The sequence below is a fragment of the Protomyctophum bolini genome (assembly GCF_963924005.1).
Source record: "Protomyctophum bolini genome assembly, chromosome: 18".
Lineage (NCBI taxonomy): Eukaryota > Metazoa > Chordata > Actinopteri > Myctophiformes > Myctophidae > Protomyctophum > Protomyctophum bolini.
In genome coordinates, this window is record NC_137879.1 from 17,137,847 (window position 1) to 17,154,946 (window position 17,100).

At 44.5% G+C, this 17,100-nt stretch overlaps 1 protein-coding gene across 5 annotated transcripts; it reads left to right on the plus strand.

Moving 5' to 3' along the window:
* The first annotated feature begins 912 nt into the window (after positions 1 to 912).
* Positions 913 to 17,093, plus strand: LOC308333486 (ataxin-2-like protein). 5 transcript variants are annotated; one of them, XM_080789926.1, is made up of 23 exons: positions 913 to 1,670; positions 2,898 to 2,937; positions 3,231 to 3,287; positions 4,213 to 4,284; positions 4,684 to 4,843; positions 5,715 to 5,836; positions 6,930 to 7,021; positions 7,695 to 7,943; positions 8,291 to 8,721; positions 8,946 to 9,032; positions 9,161 to 9,274; positions 9,496 to 9,579; positions 9,711 to 9,772; positions 10,368 to 10,714; positions 10,805 to 10,874; positions 11,427 to 11,561; positions 11,887 to 11,947; positions 12,727 to 12,908; positions 14,144 to 14,366; positions 14,780 to 14,889; positions 15,306 to 15,485; positions 15,613 to 15,787; positions 16,315 to 17,093. In XM_080789926.1, exons 1-23 carry the CDS (start codon positions 1,552 to 1,554, stop codon positions 16,362 to 16,364), a joined length of 3,222 nt encoding a protein of 1,073 aa, XP_080646052.1. In that variant the 5' UTR covers positions 913 to 1,551; the 3' UTR covers positions 16,365 to 17,093. The 5 variants fall into 5 exon arrangements, with proteins under 5 accessions (XP_080646052.1, XP_080646053.1, XP_080646051.1 ...); XM_080789925.1 differs by having other exon boundaries at positions 914 to 1,670; positions 8,946 to 9,056; XM_080789928.1 differs by having other exon boundaries at positions 914 to 1,670; positions 8,946 to 9,056; positions 14,222 to 14,366.
* Positions 17,094 to 17,100: the final 7 nt, after the last annotated feature.

A 17,100-nucleotide genomic window follows, 5' to 3' on the forward strand; every position in this document is an offset into this window, starting at 1 on the left:
AAAGTCAAACATCACGTGTTAATGTGTGTGGTGTGCCTGCCACGTGTACAGTAAAACATACCCTCCCCCGGCTATTTCAGAGGTAACATTGTAGCTAATAGACAAATATTTATCATACGGGGCTCCCCGCACGCGCTCACTAGTAGGTTATTAACGCACGCACGCGCATGCCCATGCCTCATCTGAATGTGTTACACCGATATTAGTGTCATCGAATTGTGTGTCTCTAGGGGGAGTAGGGGACGCCTTTTTGCAATTTCGCTGTTGAGAATTAACATTTCCCACCGAGGGCCCAGATCGATAGCCTGGGCCCTGGCTAATAAGCTAGACTCAAATCACACTGTCGTGTGGCATTTTTTTTGCCAACGGCTGGTTCGGTCTGGCCCCTATGGGTCTGGAAAAATACGTCTTGATAAAGATGACCTGAATGAAATTGAAAACTACAATAATAAATCCACCAAATGTGTCCCGCTCAACTGGCCAATGATTCAACTTTTCATTTTTGGTGATGGTGTTCTAGTCTACTTGCTGCGTGCACACGAAGCATTACTTCCTGGCCTGCATTCGTTGCGCCTTATTGTTGTCTTAACAATAACAACTTTGCTCAAACAAGGACGAGAGTCTGAAAGAAACAAAAGGATAATACGGATTCCCATTTTTGTTTGTTTTGTTCGCTTCCTGTATTATGTCACAGTTTGATGTGACAATGACGTTTAAATTGAAGTTGAGATAAGATAAGAAAGAAGATAATATAATATAATAATAATATTATAGCCTGGCTCATCTCAACCGTCCGAGGCCCCTCACTCCATCCTCGTGTGGTGGTCAGTGGTGACGCGAGCTTACTGTGGTGGCGGCCTGGCTGGGTCCCCGATTTTGCATAGGTCACCAATTTCGGCATAAAAAAGCGCAACGTACTACCGGTTTCCCACTCTACCCCGCGCGCGGAGCGAGTGTGAACCTCATCTACCGTGAGGTAGTGCAGGTTTTTAAACAAGAAGCCATCACATTAGAAACTCCCAACAGCAACCGACAAAGAAATTACACAAAAAAGACGTGGTTTTCTTTGTAATCCGAAGGACCGGACCGCCGTGCCGAGTAGAAGTGAACGTAAAAAGGGAAAGAAAGCAGTCTGGTCACCTGGACAGTAGGACAGGACGGGACATCAAGCTAACACTAGTAGCCAGTCCTGCTAATCGCTCCGGTGTCCTTTTAAAACGGCTCGCTTTTTTACGCAAATAGCTGTTATTTGCGTGCTAGTGGATCGGCCATTTTCTGTATTTGGTTTGAACGGAACGTGACCGAGTGGGCCACCGCATTTCGCGTGTTTCAGCTTGCTTACAGGGGAAGGCCACAGGCGACGGGCTATTTAGCTAGCCAGATTAGCCACACTAGCCGGGTGTGATAGATTGCTATACAGATAGATAGAGAGGGCTTCCACGGGCCCACACGTCCAGGGCTGAAACGGTGATCCTCTTTTTAAACATCCGAATAGATTTATTATCGGTGTTTATAAAGCAGCTAAACGAAGTGTTCGTGGAAAGGAAAGCCATGTTGAAGCAACAACAGCCCGGCTCCGGCGGGCGCAAAGCGTCTAACGGGACCCCGGGCCCCAGCGGTGTGTCCTCCGCGACCAGTGGGAACAACAACAACAGAACCCCGGTTGGGAGGTGAGTAGGCTGGGCCACGCGTGCTTAGGAAAGGCCGGGGATGTCCCGTTTAGGTTGAGGCCTACCGGTTAAGCGTAAAGTGGGCGCGTCACGGAGACAACTTGGTGCTTGGTCCTATGAAACGGGGTCTATCTATGGAGCTTTTGATTGGTTAAAATACACTGTCCATCTCAGTGTCCAAACTGACCGCATTATTGACAAATGGGGGACACAATAATGCGACTCCAGAGAAAGTGAAAGCGAATCTTGAAAGAAGGCTAATCTAATGGCAGATTGTCCGAGATGGAAAGTGTATCTCGCCATCTACCACTTACCACATGACGTGCATTGATATCATTACAAAAAAATTAAATTATTAAAGTTTTTATTTTTGCTTAGACGGAGAACAATTGCCTAGCAGCAAATTTGCATCGGTTCGCTCTGGGACAAAAACACCAACCACAAAACATGTACAAAATTACAATAGGCAAGGGGCATTGATCGAGGCATGTATCAGTGAATAATTTCTCCTCGTTAGCCATTCTATCGTGCAAAAATACGAAAACTTATTTTGCACATAAATGTTTGGTTAAATCACCATTCAACACACTGCATCCCCTGTCGTTTTGCAACAACGAAGCGATGCAACTACTGTAGGTGTGAGTGATCTCAATCTAAAATGAATTGACTGTTGCCAGAAGAAATATAGAAAGAGCAGTCGCAATGTACTTGTAATCTCAAATTAATTGTAAGTGCTAGACATCGGGCCCACTTCACTAAACTGTTAACACCCATATTTGGGGTGCAACGGAATTTTCCAGATTTCCCACGTTAGTAGTCTGATTCTTAAAAAATAAAATTCAGTGTATTTTGCGGAGGGCCGCTCTTTCTCAATTCTGCTCGGATGAGTCGGATGCAGACTTACATGGGACCAAAGCTTGCTGTATGTCATTAGAATGCATTATATCTATACTACTGCCTACTAACGTGGGAAGTTTGGAAAATTCCTTTATGGCCAAAATATGGGTGTAAACATCTTAGGGAATCAGGCCCATTAAGTGCAACAGAAATGTCAGACCAACCAATCAGGATTATGTGAACAAGCCACCAAACAAGTTACACATAAGGAAGTGTGGAATGACACTGATACTACAATAAATACTGTAGCAAGAATGGAGAACAAGTTGCTCTCTGCCCGTTTTGAGGCAGACATACTAATTGCTTTCTAATGTCTCTTTTGTCTCTCAGGAATCGAACATCAGTGAAGCCACCTTTCCAGTCGTCTGCTGTGAGTATGTCGATTTGGTTGTGTGCTTTGTCGTGCACCGAAATGATGATCTACAAATTTAAAATGCATTGCACGGTCGATACGGAGCTTGTAGATCTATTTTCCATGTGCGACACCTGCACACAACTAAGTAGCCAAGCCTAAGTGAAGCTGTACAACAAACAGACACCTTTTTTTTAATGATCATTTTTACAGTTTCAGGCAGTGTCAGGTGTTTTTGTGCTGCTCCTGCTCTTCATCATTGTTGATGATTTGTATTTCTGTGCTGAATGATGTTGCTCTTCCATCTGTAGGCATTTGAGGGCGTGTACAACAATGCCAGAATGCTCCATTTCCTTACAGCTGTGGTGGTGAGTCATGTGACCATGTTATCAATGTCATTCAGGTAGCTTAATGAGTCAATGCTGCAAGCAGCTTGATGAGTCAATGCTGCTTATAGAGGGTATGCACATGCATAACGTGAGTGGCAAAGTCAGTTTAACATCGTTTAATGCAATCAGAGGTAACTTTTCTGTTTGGATGTATGGGCTGTCAAGGCAAAAAAGCAGTTTTTTAGTTTTTGCCACAGTAGGCGTTCCAGCATAACTTCCTGCTATGATGATGATGTCACGCGCATACCCTCTATACCCCCAGAGATTCAATGGAGCATACTGACTGACCTGTCCATACACTAGGGTCATATTACTTAAGGATACAGCAAGTTCATTCCAAAACATCCCATCTCGATCCTGATCTGTAATGTCAGGCCTGTTGATGGCCCTAGAAAATAAGCAAATGGCTTCTGATCATAAAGTAGTCAGTTAAAATGCTATGACCCAGTCTGGGAAAATCTGGTAGTGTTGTGTTATGCAGTGTAATGTAGAGCAGCGGTTCCGAAAACCTTTTTGGCCATGCACCCCTTGTTACCTCCCGACGTAGCTGACACACTCCCCACATGGAAATATAAATTGCACAAGCTATACACTGTAGAGACATATATTTCCTATTTATCCACATGTACTGTATGCACATATATGAACCTGAATATGGCATAATTTATGCAGCATTGGCTATATTCTGCATGCCATTATATTGGCATAATATGTTAATATATTTAAAATAAAACCATAGCACCACCATTAGCCTTTTCATGTCGCGCACCACAAGGGGTGCACGCACCACAGTTTGGGAACCACTGATGTAGAGCAATGCATCGTCTGCCTCGACCACTACAACTAGACTTGAGTTTTGTTGTTATACTTTACTCAATTATAAAACATTCTCACTGTTTCTTAGGGATCCACCTGTGATGTAAGAGTTAAGAATGGCACTGTATATGAAGGCGTCTTTAAGACTCTCAGCTCTCGGGTAAGAACATGCAACCTCCTTGATTTTTAAAGGACCATATCGGCATCAATAAATCATTGTCTGGGCAGATATACATACATATAATGACCAAATATGACTAGTATTTTCCATACTGTATTGACATTGAACCACTGGCTTCCTCGACAATAAAACTAACCATTGTATGACTAAGAAATTGCAGTAAATACCGTGAGTGCCATTAGTCGTTGAGCTAAACATTCCAGATCACCAGTATGGTCCCTTAACAAAAATGCTCAAAGTACTTTACTAAAAGTAATTGTATCACTGTTGTGCATGCAAAAAGAAGGTATGGCCTGAGTTCATGGGGCATTTTAAAAGCATTGCCTTGTCTTTTACGTTCACTTCAAACATCCCCCGTCTTGTGTGTTCTGCCCTCAGTGTGAGCTAGCAGTGGACGCCGTCCACAAGCGCAGTAAGGAGGAGAGCTCGTCGTCGGTCCCACCCCGCAGGGAAGAGATCATAGACACCATGATCTTCAGCCCTGCAGACCTCGTCATCATGAACTGCAGAGATGTGGACCTGAACTTCGCAACCAGAGGTACACACAACAAATTTGACCAAATCTGACTTATGGGTTGAAACATAACATGACACTTTCCTCTGTTGCGCAATCGCACCCGTTACGGATATTATCAACCAATAATCACCAGTATGTTATCTGGACCATGCGATGCAGGCAATATGGACAATTCCACATACTGCCTACCGTGACTAGGAAATGCGGAAGTGAAATTACTGACTCTGAAGCAAAAAGGTTAGAGTTAAGGTTAGATATGGTTAGTAATAGTCGGACAATGCGACCAACGCCACGTCGGACAATAGCTGACAACGTTGGTATGTGGAAATGTCTGTACTGGTTGTGTTGAACTGTTTATACAGGCTGATAACATCCGAAGACGCTAGCAGTCACCACTTCCTGTTGTCATTTACACTTTCTACTGAGACGTAGAGAATAATATTCACTGTGAGTTCCAAGTAGTAGTGTGGAATGGGGTTTAGTCAGTCATTAGTGAATGAAAAGAGCAATGTTTCGTAAATTGGTGTTCTGAAGAGGCAAACGCTTACCACATTCAAAACAAAATATTTGGGGAGATTATTATTAGATCATGAGGAAGGTAGCGCACGCACATCCTTGGCCCAGGTGCGAGACAAGCAGCTTTATCTCAAAAATAAAGTAGTCTGCACACTGGAAATACTGAAAAAGCCCCGCTGTATTTTATTGCGTCAACGTTTCAATCAATCAGATCTTCATCAGGACTTATACGGTATGTCCTGATGAAGAACTGATTGATCGAAACGTTGACGCAATAAAATACAGCAGAGCTTTTCATTATTTCCAGTGTGACCCTACTTCCTTTTGTGATTATTATTAGACATAGCCATAGTGATGCATTATCTGTTTTGTTTAGACACGTTCACCGACACTGCCATCAGCTCAACTCGTGTCAATGGAGAGCACAAGGAGAAGGTGCTGCAGAGATGGGAGGGTGGAGACAGCAATGGTGAGAGTTACGACCTGGAGAATGATGCTGTAAGTACACTTCAACACACACACAACATGGTGTAGAATACTAATGCACACCTATTTGTAAAAATGACTAATGAATTGAAACCAGAGTCCTGCACGGGTACAATTTTCGAAACCCGCCTGGCCCGTCAATCATCAGTTCCGCAACCCGCCCGTTACCCGGGATTTATATAAAACTCGAAACCAGATCTGCCCTGCCCGTCAAAAATTGGACCCGTTACCCCTTCGTATCACAGGCACCGATAGCTATCATTGAATTTATTTCATCCAACACCGTGTGGTGGTGGTGGGCGGCGGCAGTGCGTTACACACGGAACGGAAGACATGTAGTTGACTGAGGCTACTGCTGCTTATTATCACAATATAAAGTTATATCATGATTTCAACCTAAATGGCATAATGTATCAACAAGGAGAGGATAATAAAAAAAATAAAGATTAGCCTGATGAGTCGATCGTCTTGATCCAAGGCTGTTTCAAACACGGTCATCACTCATCAGGCTAATCTTTTTAACTTTATTTACACTTGGACAGAGTGACTCATTAGGCCAACATTACCTGGGTTGGCTTTACATCTTGTGTTGACTGTTGGCATTATAATCCCTTGGTGCTTCATCAGCTCAAAGTACAGTAATGTACAAGTACAGTACAGGCTTTAGCCTGGTGATAAAAAAATAAACTCCACGTGAAATGCTACGATAAGGAAGCAAGGATCCGACCGTGATGAAACGGAACGCCATTATGAAGGAATCGGCAGTGATGTGACATCACTGACGATTCCTTGGTCATGTAACGGATTTAACTTGTCTCCGCTGTTGAGAAAAACCCCAGCTCAGCTGTTGTTGTATAACATCGTGCAGTGCATGTCCGCTGATTAAATCCAATTGATCACCCACCCGCGTTGCGTTCCGCCCTCACCCGTTAATTAAAAAAGGTATATTGTCCCACCCGTCAAACGCGTGTATTCCGACCCGTTGCAGGACTCATCGGAAAGCATTTTTAACTAGAAATCGGCTTCATCAAGTATTGCTTGAACGTATTCAATGTTATTAATGCCCAATTACACTCTGTACCTTAATAACATGATTATCTTTCAGTCTAATGGCTGGGATGCCAATGAGATGTTCAGATACAATGAGGTGAAATACGGAGTCACATCAACGTACGACTCCAGCCTTTCAATGTACACGTAAGTCCTCTTATGCTTTTCTGTATGAAAAACAATCCCAAATGCTGTAGATGAAGTGTACAAAAATAAGCAGAATATAGGGTAAAATGTATTTAATATCCACAAATATGCTACATTTACAGTGGACCGAAAATGGTCTCTAAGTACATGTATAGCCATAGAAAATCTAAGTACAAATACAATCTGTGCTCTGTAGCTCATGCTGTGGCCACTATTATCCTTGTACTAAAAGGGAACATGTCAGACATTTTCTTGCAGAGCTAATCAAGTCTACAATACTTTGTAGCAAAGCCCTCATGGCTGCTTTTATTTTATTTATTTAACAGGGACAACGCACTATGTTGATTAACGCATTAATCAACATGTCATTTTTCAAATCCATGTAAATGGGCCAGAGTTGGCCAGAAGCAAATTTGTATCTGTAGTCCCTGAGCAGGCTCTTTAAAAGTGGAAATAAACTATCCATACAAAAACATACAATACAAAAACAAGTAAACATAGCACAGGGGACAGAACAATTACAGTGAAAAGTTACACAAGGAACTAACTCTTACTCGTGATTACAAATTTGGTTTGCTTTGAGATTCTCATGAAGTCATTATATCGACTGAGAGAGAGAAGCTATTCCCTTGGTTTTGGTTCTCTCTTTAATCTCCCTTCGTTCTCTCCACAGTACACAACTAGAGAAAGGAAGTACAGAGGGCTTCCGACAGAGGGAGGCACGTGCTGCCCGCCTGGCCAGCGAGATCGAGTCGAGCGCCACATACCGCCACCGCGTTAACCTGGAAAATGAAGAGGGCAAGAGCGAGGAGGACAAGTACAGCGCCGTAGTGCGTGAAGGCAATGACCGCGAGAGGGGCCGTGAGAGCCCCCGTGACAGAGATCGCGAGAGAGGCCGAGACAGCCCCGGGGCTGGCAATAGGTGAGGGGGGGGGGGTGATGGTTTGAGTTCTGACCAATAGAACTCCTAGTTAGTTGGCAGTGGAAGGAGGAGCCTGTATTAAACATTAGTGTTGTAGGAACTGACCTGTGTTCTTTCGATATGAGTATAATGGAAGTGTTTATAAAGAATTGTAATGGACAACTGTATGGTGAACAGAGGCCATTAAACTGCAATGGCAAAGTCAGAATTCCCTGCAATGACAACATCACCTCTTTAAATCCTTGCAGGGGGCAAACATTTGCAGTAGGGTGCTTTGGTGGTACTGTTTGACTTCAATGTCTGATGTTTGTTCCATGGGTGTAATGTGATTATTCTCTTTTTGTCAGGGAGGGAAAGTACATTCCGTTACCTCAACGCCAGAGAGAGATGAACAGAGAGCGTGAGCGGGCCGAGAGGGGTCCAGGGGGTGGCCCCGGAGGGCCCCCACCCCACAACCGCCTCAGCGGCGGTGGCTACCGCTCCAATCCTCCTTCATCCTCCCGGCCTCCCCTCCCATCCGGCACAGGCCCGCAGCCAGCAGCCTCCCCCTCAGAGCGGAGCAGTCCCTTGTCTGGTCGTAGCGGCGCCTATGCCAGCAGCCCCGGCCCAGCCCCTGGGCCCGCCAGCCCTTACACCCCTGCTTCTCCTGGTGGACCTGTGTCTGCAACCTCAGCCTCCACAGCACCCTCCCCAGCCAGCCCTCCACATGGACACAGTGTCCCCCACTCACACTCTCTCCCTCACTCACTGTCTGAAGCCGGCAGGCCTGTCAATGGAGGTGAGTGGTGTTTTTATGCGTTCACTGATGTAATTTACATGTTGACTGATAAATCATTTTTTAATATAACCAGCTGTTGCTGCACCCAGTCTCTTCTGATTGTTCTGTCGGCACAGTGTCCGTGCTAAAGGGGAATAAAATCTGTTGAAACCGAGGACTGCTCATGTAACATAAAATGACAAGCCATATGAGCTAACTGTTCTCTTTTCTGTCGCCCCCCCCAGTGTCCTCCAGAACCTCTCCCAAGGCCCAAAGACCACCACAGTCAAGTAGAACAATCCGCACTCCAAATGCACACAGTCAGTCCACAGGTGCACACTCCCCCGTCACATTCAGTGAGCGACTTTGTTTTACAACCCATTATAGCATTATTATTTTAACTTTTGCATCTGACACTGACTTGTTCTGTTATCCCCGCCCCTCCTTGTCCTCTAACCAGCCGCTCGCTCTCCCAAGTCGGGCTCCTCCCAGGACACACCTTATTTGGACACATCGTCTGTCTCCATGCCTGCCCAGAAGACCTCTGGCCCTGCCCCCTTGTTCCCCGTAGACGGTAAAGCCAGTGACCTCGCGCTTTCTGCTCTTGTTATAGCTCTACTTCCTGTCAAAGTCGAAGCCATTTTTATTCTGTAATGAAGCGGATGTCACCCGCGGTCACAGGAGGCTTGCCGGTATCGGAGAATGTGACAATTATTAACGCAGGAATCTACTGAAGTGATGCATTTTTAGATTGAAGCTAATTAACCCCCTTTGTGTCTGTCTCCTCTTCCACAGTGAACGAGATCCTAAGCACGGCCGCGAAAGAACAACGCTCAGCTGAGAGCCCCAGCAGCACCGAGGACAGTAAGAATAATAAAGGTGTGTTGAAATTAACTGGCCCGAGTTTCTCAAATGATGTGGCAAGGAGAGATGACCCATGATCAGTCAGTCTTTTGTATTTTAAAAACATAATTTCCCCTTTAATCATTTGTCCCTCTGCCTTGCTGTAGCTCCCTCGGTTCAACAGAGGTCTCAGATTGAGGAGCTGCGGAAATTTGGCAAGGAGTTCAGGGTAAGAGTTGAGCTGTCAGCCATTTAAGTGTTGAAAATGAAAATGTATTTCAGAAGGGCAGCATGAAGTGTCATATTCAAAGTTAAGACTACTTCACAAAGAAGGGCACTCCTTTCATGTGGCTAGTTGACATGTTGTTGAGGGGCCCTCCTATGCACAGCTTTGTGTGTATCCAGCTTGGCAGTGTGCCGCGGGTTCGACTCCTGATCCGATTCCCGACGGCCTTTACTACATGTCACCCCCATCTCTCTCCCCATTTCCGGTCGGCCTACTAAACATTAAAAAAAAAGAAATAAAGTGCCCGTCACTTCACACAAGTGGGATTTTTAACATACCAAATGCTGTGATACTCTGTTTCAGTAACGGGTTCCTTCGCATTAGCAATGCTTATCAATTTAGCCAACATTAAGTCTAAAATGTTTTGCTTTTCAAAAAACAATGTGATACTTTCTTCAAAAAGAAAATCGGATTTGTCTCTGTGTGTATTTAGTCTGTTACCCTTTCCAAAAGCAAACAAATTATATATTTTTCTCTGTCCCTCCTACCTGACATTACTGCCCATCCATCCATTTAACCCTCCTTTTGCATTTTGCAGCTTCAGCCGAGTGGAGGCAGCTCTAGTTCCCCAAGCTCCCCGGCAGCAGCGACACCCCCTGCCCCCGGTGAGGCTTCCCTGCCCAACCCAGCTAAACTTTCCCCATTAGACCTGACCCCAAGCCCGGAGCCTAAAGCCCAGACCCCGGCATCCAGCCCCTCTCAGCCACAGGCCCAGCCATCACCTGCCACTGGTGAGGACTCATCCAAGGACAGAGCTGCTACGCCTATCGCTACAACGACCGCCACCACAGGACCCATTTCAGACAGGCAGTCACCAGCTGTCCCTCAGCCTGCGAGAACCCCAGGATGCGAGGAATCGGCTGAACGGACGGAGGGCATGCCTGAGTGAGTGGTCAATTTTAATTGTCCTAATAAACGGGTTAGTTTTTGTGTTTGTCTGTTGGTTGACTGTTGTCGTCTTTTGTCTTCTTCCAGACAAGTGAAGAAGTCGACACTAAATCCCAACGCTAAAGAGTTCAACCCAATCAAACCTCAGATGACTATGGTAAGCCATGGTGGTCAGAACACCAAAAACGTCCACCGCCACTTCACGCCTTTTGCAACCAGATCTTATTTTAATGATGTTTGGGACAAGTGTCTGTGATGTCAAGGACACTGGTCTCACTTCCTTCTTGGACTACATGTTGTCTTGGTAATGCAGCCCTCCCCCTCTCCACAAGGTGGGGTGGGTGCAGCAAAGCATCATGGTAATTGTAGTAATCCAGCAGTGAGACCAGTGTCCATGACATCACAGACACTTTGAAATACTAAAATAACTAAAAACACATTACCCACTGGAAAGTGTTTCTTGTCTCCCAAACACAATTAAAATAAGATCTGGTTGCAAAGGGGGTGCAGTGTCCCTTAAGTTCTAGTATGCAGAAGGTCATTTTAAGAACTATGCTTGTCTGCATGACATGGACTGGATAATTGGAATGTAAAAGTAATAAACATAAAGATATAATAATTCAGAATTCATTATTCGTTTACAAATGTAACAAATCATTGGGTTACTTTAGTCAGGTGATGCATTTACCTCTGTGTTTTTGTTGTGCAGTCTAAACCCAACACAGCCCCCACCCCACCTCGGCCCACGCCCCCCAGCCCAGTGGTTCTTCAACACCCAGGGGGACAGGCCTCTCTCTACAACGCCCCCTACCTCTCCTACGTCTCACAGATACACTCTGTACAGGTACAGAGGAACATTACCATTTGTATTTTTGCATTTAAATGTAAATTAGTTTTAGTTAGGAAATGTTTAGGGCTGGACATAGTGGACACGTGGTGTGAAATGGAGACTTTAAGTTTCCCACAAAATGGAACTACATGTTCACAACACGTTGCAATTGCAAATTTTCGTCACTCAAGTGTTTAATCGCTACCCAACACAGTTTTGAGAAGTTAAAATGCATATCGAGCTCAAGTTAACTTGTAGGGTTTCAGAGAACTCGTGGATTAGGTGTATGCATTCCAATCTAGGAATTCTTCCACTGATTTAATGTCTTATGTCTCACCAGCCTCCTCAGATGTACCAGTACATGTCTACAGTCAACCAGGGGAAATACCCCAGGCCCAAAGGTATGCATAGTCCACCACACTGTTACGATTCCCTGCATCAATTTGTATCACTACATTCTGTGAAACATGAAACATTGTTAAATAATGGACCCTGTTCAATTCACATGTGGTCTGTTCCTGGTTGTTTGTTATTATTGTGCAATGTCAGACTGATCCATTGTAAGTACCATTGTGTTTATGCCAAATGTCTAAGGTGAGTTCAGGTCAAATATTTGCAACGGCGAGAATCAAAACATGATCGTAACCAGACCTCAGACCATAAATGCAGTTGACAAGACATTGACATCTTTCTTATAAACAGCAGGCACTATACTCTATCCTGATATTAAAACAATGTAGCTCTGCTCTTGACCGTGTCACCTAGTCAATGATCTAACTCGATATCTGCAATACACCACGGTTTAATGTCCTGAGATGGCATCAGATGACCCGAGATGTTTGGACAATGTTCCAAAACTGTTTTATCTGTTGATTCTGTGATCTGAACCGGGCTTTTAAGTTGAACCCTGTGAAAGGGCCAGTGTTAAAGCTTCTTTCTTATCACAAAAGCTTGGATTAAATGGTGATAACAAGATGATGAAGGCAAAGTACTAGAGCTACGTATATTTCTAGTCTTCAGATGCGTCATCTGAAACCTGTCTGGAATCATAACGCAGTGATGATCTTGATCGACTTGAATAACCTGATCGATCTCGAATGACCTGAAATGCACACTGCTATATTCTTTGCCTGTGCTGTTCTTGTATGGTTCCTTTTCTAAAGTCTCATGTCTCATGCAGGCTCAGTGGTGGCTCAACGGGCCGATCATGGTACCTCAGCCCCCCAAATGCTGCAGGCTACGGCGTCTGCTGCCGGGGCCCCGCTAGTGGCCTCGCCCTACCCCCAGTCCTACCTACAGTACAACCCACAGCAGTACGGCCAGCAGCAGGTCATTCAGGCCATGTCGCCATACCCTGGACAGGTAGGATCGCCCGGGAGGTTGGGGTGGGGCAATGTATGTATGTTCCGGGGCCCCTGCCTAGAGCTGTCACCATTACAACATTGTAGTTGACGATTAATTGTCATACAAATAATTGCGATTGGACTTTGGAACATGTGAATACAATGGAATTTCCATTTGCCTTTTAGGCTTCATAATCGAAAATTGCACAGAGCAGATGAAAAATAACCTAAATATACAAAGAAATGGCAGACATATTTAATTGTAATAACTTTGTAGGCTTGTAGATCTGCAATTTTGTTTTTAAATGGATGAACCTTTTTCAACATGGAAATGATTATGATTATGAATTGTGACAGGCCTACCCCCGAGAATATACACTTGCCCTTCACTGATACATGAGTGCCAGTATATACTCCTTAGAAAAGTCCCTTTGCTACTCTGTTGTTTACTCTAAGTTTGACACAAAGTAATAACTTAAACTAAAGGATTTAACGGATCATTTACTCAACCTGCGATGGCTTGAATACAAGGAGAATTTACGTTCCTTTACTGTGAATGAAGAATCTAAAGAAAACACACAAAATAGAGGCCAAGATTGCTTGGCTTACTTCAAAACGGTGCAAACTGACTTGTAAACATGAGTATTACGGCCTGAAGAAGATAAAACTTACTTTGAAATCTACTTCCAGTCTCATGCATGAGTGATGCACATTGCACACACCTCTGCATGGCTATGTGTGTGAACTGAGTAGTTAATTTGGTGGCTATATTCATGTGTGGCTAATTTACTTGTGTTCATCAAGTGTTTAATTTTAACCATAAAGGAATATATCAACACATTCTCCTTGTGTTCACAGTAAAATTATATGAAACTAATTTTGGAAGATTAAGTACTAGATTTTCTTTTACCAGTTCTTATCCCACCATCTCTTATTCTGCTGGTTGTACTTCACTCTTGCATATTAATAATGCATAATAATTGGCGTATGGCTTTGTTGTTTCCGGAGGGAGGGAAGGAATTCGAAAAGGGCGAACTAAAGGTCAGATTGAAAGGGTTTTTAAAGAACTAAAGGTCAGATTGGAAGGTTTTTAAAAGAAGCTATAAAGAGAATTTCAAGTGCTGCTTGTTCTATGAAGTGTAGGCAGAGAGGGAGCAATCACTGTTCACAACCTCTAGTGTCGCCCCCAGCATTTAAGTCAAAACCTGAAGTGATTTAACAATTGAGAATGACTTGTTTTCTTTCTCTCTCAAGCTCTCTCATGCTCAAACACACCTTCTCTCTCTCTCATCCATCCCTGTCACACGCTCTGTCCTCTCTTCTCCTCTCCAGCCCATGTACTCCATGCTGCAGGGTGGAGCCAGGATGATTGGCCAGGGAGGCGGCCCCCACCCTCAGGCGCTGGCACCCCCTGGAGGCCCTCAGTTCCAGGGGCAGGGAGACGGACAGCAGGCCCCACAGCAGGGCATTTATGGAGGTTGGTTCTGCATTTATATGAATGACTTTATTTGTTATGCATTAGAATGCAATGGCTTGTCCGACTTTGGGAACTTGGGAGTATTTAACCCTGAAATTCTATCTTATCGTTCTATTCTGACATTACGTGTAGGGTTTGGGGTAGGTTGTCGGTCTAATGACTGTCGGACCTTTAGTGTGTCGGAACTAAAGTTGGATCCCAACCCTAGTATTGAAAGTTGGCTGCATGGTAAACGCATCACTGCTCTCGTATATTCATATTTAATTAAGAAAGACATTCGAATGTTCATCTGAACTGCTAACTGCAGGACTATTCCCACAGAAAGCTCTGTGCTGTAGAGTATATATAATAGATTGGATAGCCTCCAGCTAATGGAATAACCCATGGGTTGGTGTGTTTTTCTCTCCCTGCAGCTCCCCAGTCTTTCGCCCACCACTCTGGTGCAGTGCATCAACCTCAGCCCTCCAGCACCCCCACAGGGAACCAGCCCCCACCGCAGCATGCTGCCCCTAGCCCTGGACAGGTGAAAACACTGCTTGCCATTCCATTAAGGATTCTAATACATTTTGTTTATGATAGACTAAATTGATTGGTCCGATTTTACCTTTTTTGCAGCAAATGGCTAAATGTTTTTGGAAATCGATTTTTTTATTACAATATTCCTATATTCAGCTATTACTGTAGATTTTCATTAAATTCCCATTGACAATAAGTGGATAGTGTCTGAGCAAATCAGCTATTTTTGTCTTACACAAACATCAAATTCCCATTGACAATGAATGGAGAATTTTCGGTGTCTGAGCAAACGGTCTCAATTTTCTGATTATAAGAGCGCCCCATAACTTCACACAGGTGACTTCTTTTTTTTTTTTTTTAAATCAATCAATGCCATTTGGTTTTACTTTATGTGACGACTTAATGCTTATGTCTCCCATGTAGAACTCCCAGTCGGGACCCCAGCCCCAGTCCTTGTACCACTCAGGCCCTCTTTCGGCCCCCACCCCTCCCAACATGCCACCAGGCCACACGTCTCCCCAGGGCTCCTACCCCATCCAGGGATACAGTATCCATGGCCACCAAGGGATCCCACACACGTACAACCTGGGACAGATCGCACAGGTATTATAGCTTTGGCATGTTGACGTAGAGATCACTTATGATGCCGTCTTCCAAGCATGATATTTGATGTTGTCAGAGCCATTTAACTGAATTAATGAACCATTGGCTCCCCCCCCCTCCTCTGCAGGCTCATGTCCAGGGAGCCATGGCGGGCCCCCACCACTCGGGGAACCAAACTCACCATCAGCTAGTCATGTTGCAGCCAGGCCCGCCCCAGCAAGGCCCTGGTTCAGTTCAACAGCACCCCCAGCATGGGCCGCAGCAAGGAGCACATCAACATTTCTACATAGGACATCCACAAGGTACATTAACAGGGGCCTTGCAACTACTAGATGTGTGCTACCCATGTCAGCTTTTTGAGTCTGGTTCAGACCATTTGCTTCCACGCAGATTCGGGCTCTTACGAAGTAGACCGGTCAAGAAAGCCATTGTAAAGCTGCACCTGTGATAAATGGTCTCTGTGTGTGCAGAAGTCTACATTCTCTGTCGTGAACCAAACCCAAGAAAACACATTAAATTATGTAGAGTTGCAAAATACAAGGTTCTGTTGGGTTTGACAACCTCAAAACTTATTTTTCAGTCCTCCAAAAAACCCTGGTCACTTGTATGACGAGTATGTATACACTCGCCTGTATTTAGTCAGTGGAGTTTACCCGTTTACTGCGCTTTACAGAGGTTTAAAGAACCGATTGTCTATTTGTTAACATTGGCGTGAACTGTGTTTATCCAGGATAGGATAGATGTGGTTCCAGTATATTTTGAGAAGAAAACACAACCCAGCTTCTGCCTTTACTGAACCTATATTTTATTCTCTGCCTACCTCCCACAGCGATGCAGGTACAGGCGCACCCCTCACCCTTCCATCCACCTGGAAACTGAAGACCCTCTGTCCCCCGGGCCCATCCCATCATGCTCTTTTGAACAAAAAGCCTGACACCCTCCTTCGCCTCCTGGATGTGACAACTGGACTGTGAACGTGAGTGACATAAACTGGGACTGATGGGACACAATAGCCCAGGGGGAGAGGAGAGGACCATATGTCACAAAGCACCTTATTCCTCTTGCTGTTCAACAACCTCTTTCTCAGCCCTCCTCCCTTCCCGGAAAAAACGAGGAGGGCTGGGAGAATGAATTATCGACAGAGGTGACGGACAGAAAGCAGCATCCAAGCCCTGTTCAACCCTCCGCTCTCCACTTCAACTCCTTCCTCTCAGAGAGACGTGAGGCTGGCATCATGCTGGGTGGACCACACGCGGAGAGAGGATTACATCTCAACAAAAACAAATCTCTGACGATAAACGGAGCAAAGACAACTTTTATCTTCCAATGTTGCGTTTTGAGACAAATGCAACCTTTCATGGAATTTATGACACTATGTGTCGCGGATTAAAATGAACGATGGCATGAAAGGAGGGAATCGGAGAGGAGAGGCGTTTCTTTTTTTAGCAAAACATTTGATTGTTTTTTTTGTTTTGTTTTTTAACTCTTGATCCAGTAGTGAAACCCCTCCCTTTCTTCTCTCCCATAGGGGAATAATAAATAATAAAAATAGAAAATACAAAAAAAACATTAAAACAACAATGACCAAAAAATAAAGTTTTCAACTTAACTACAT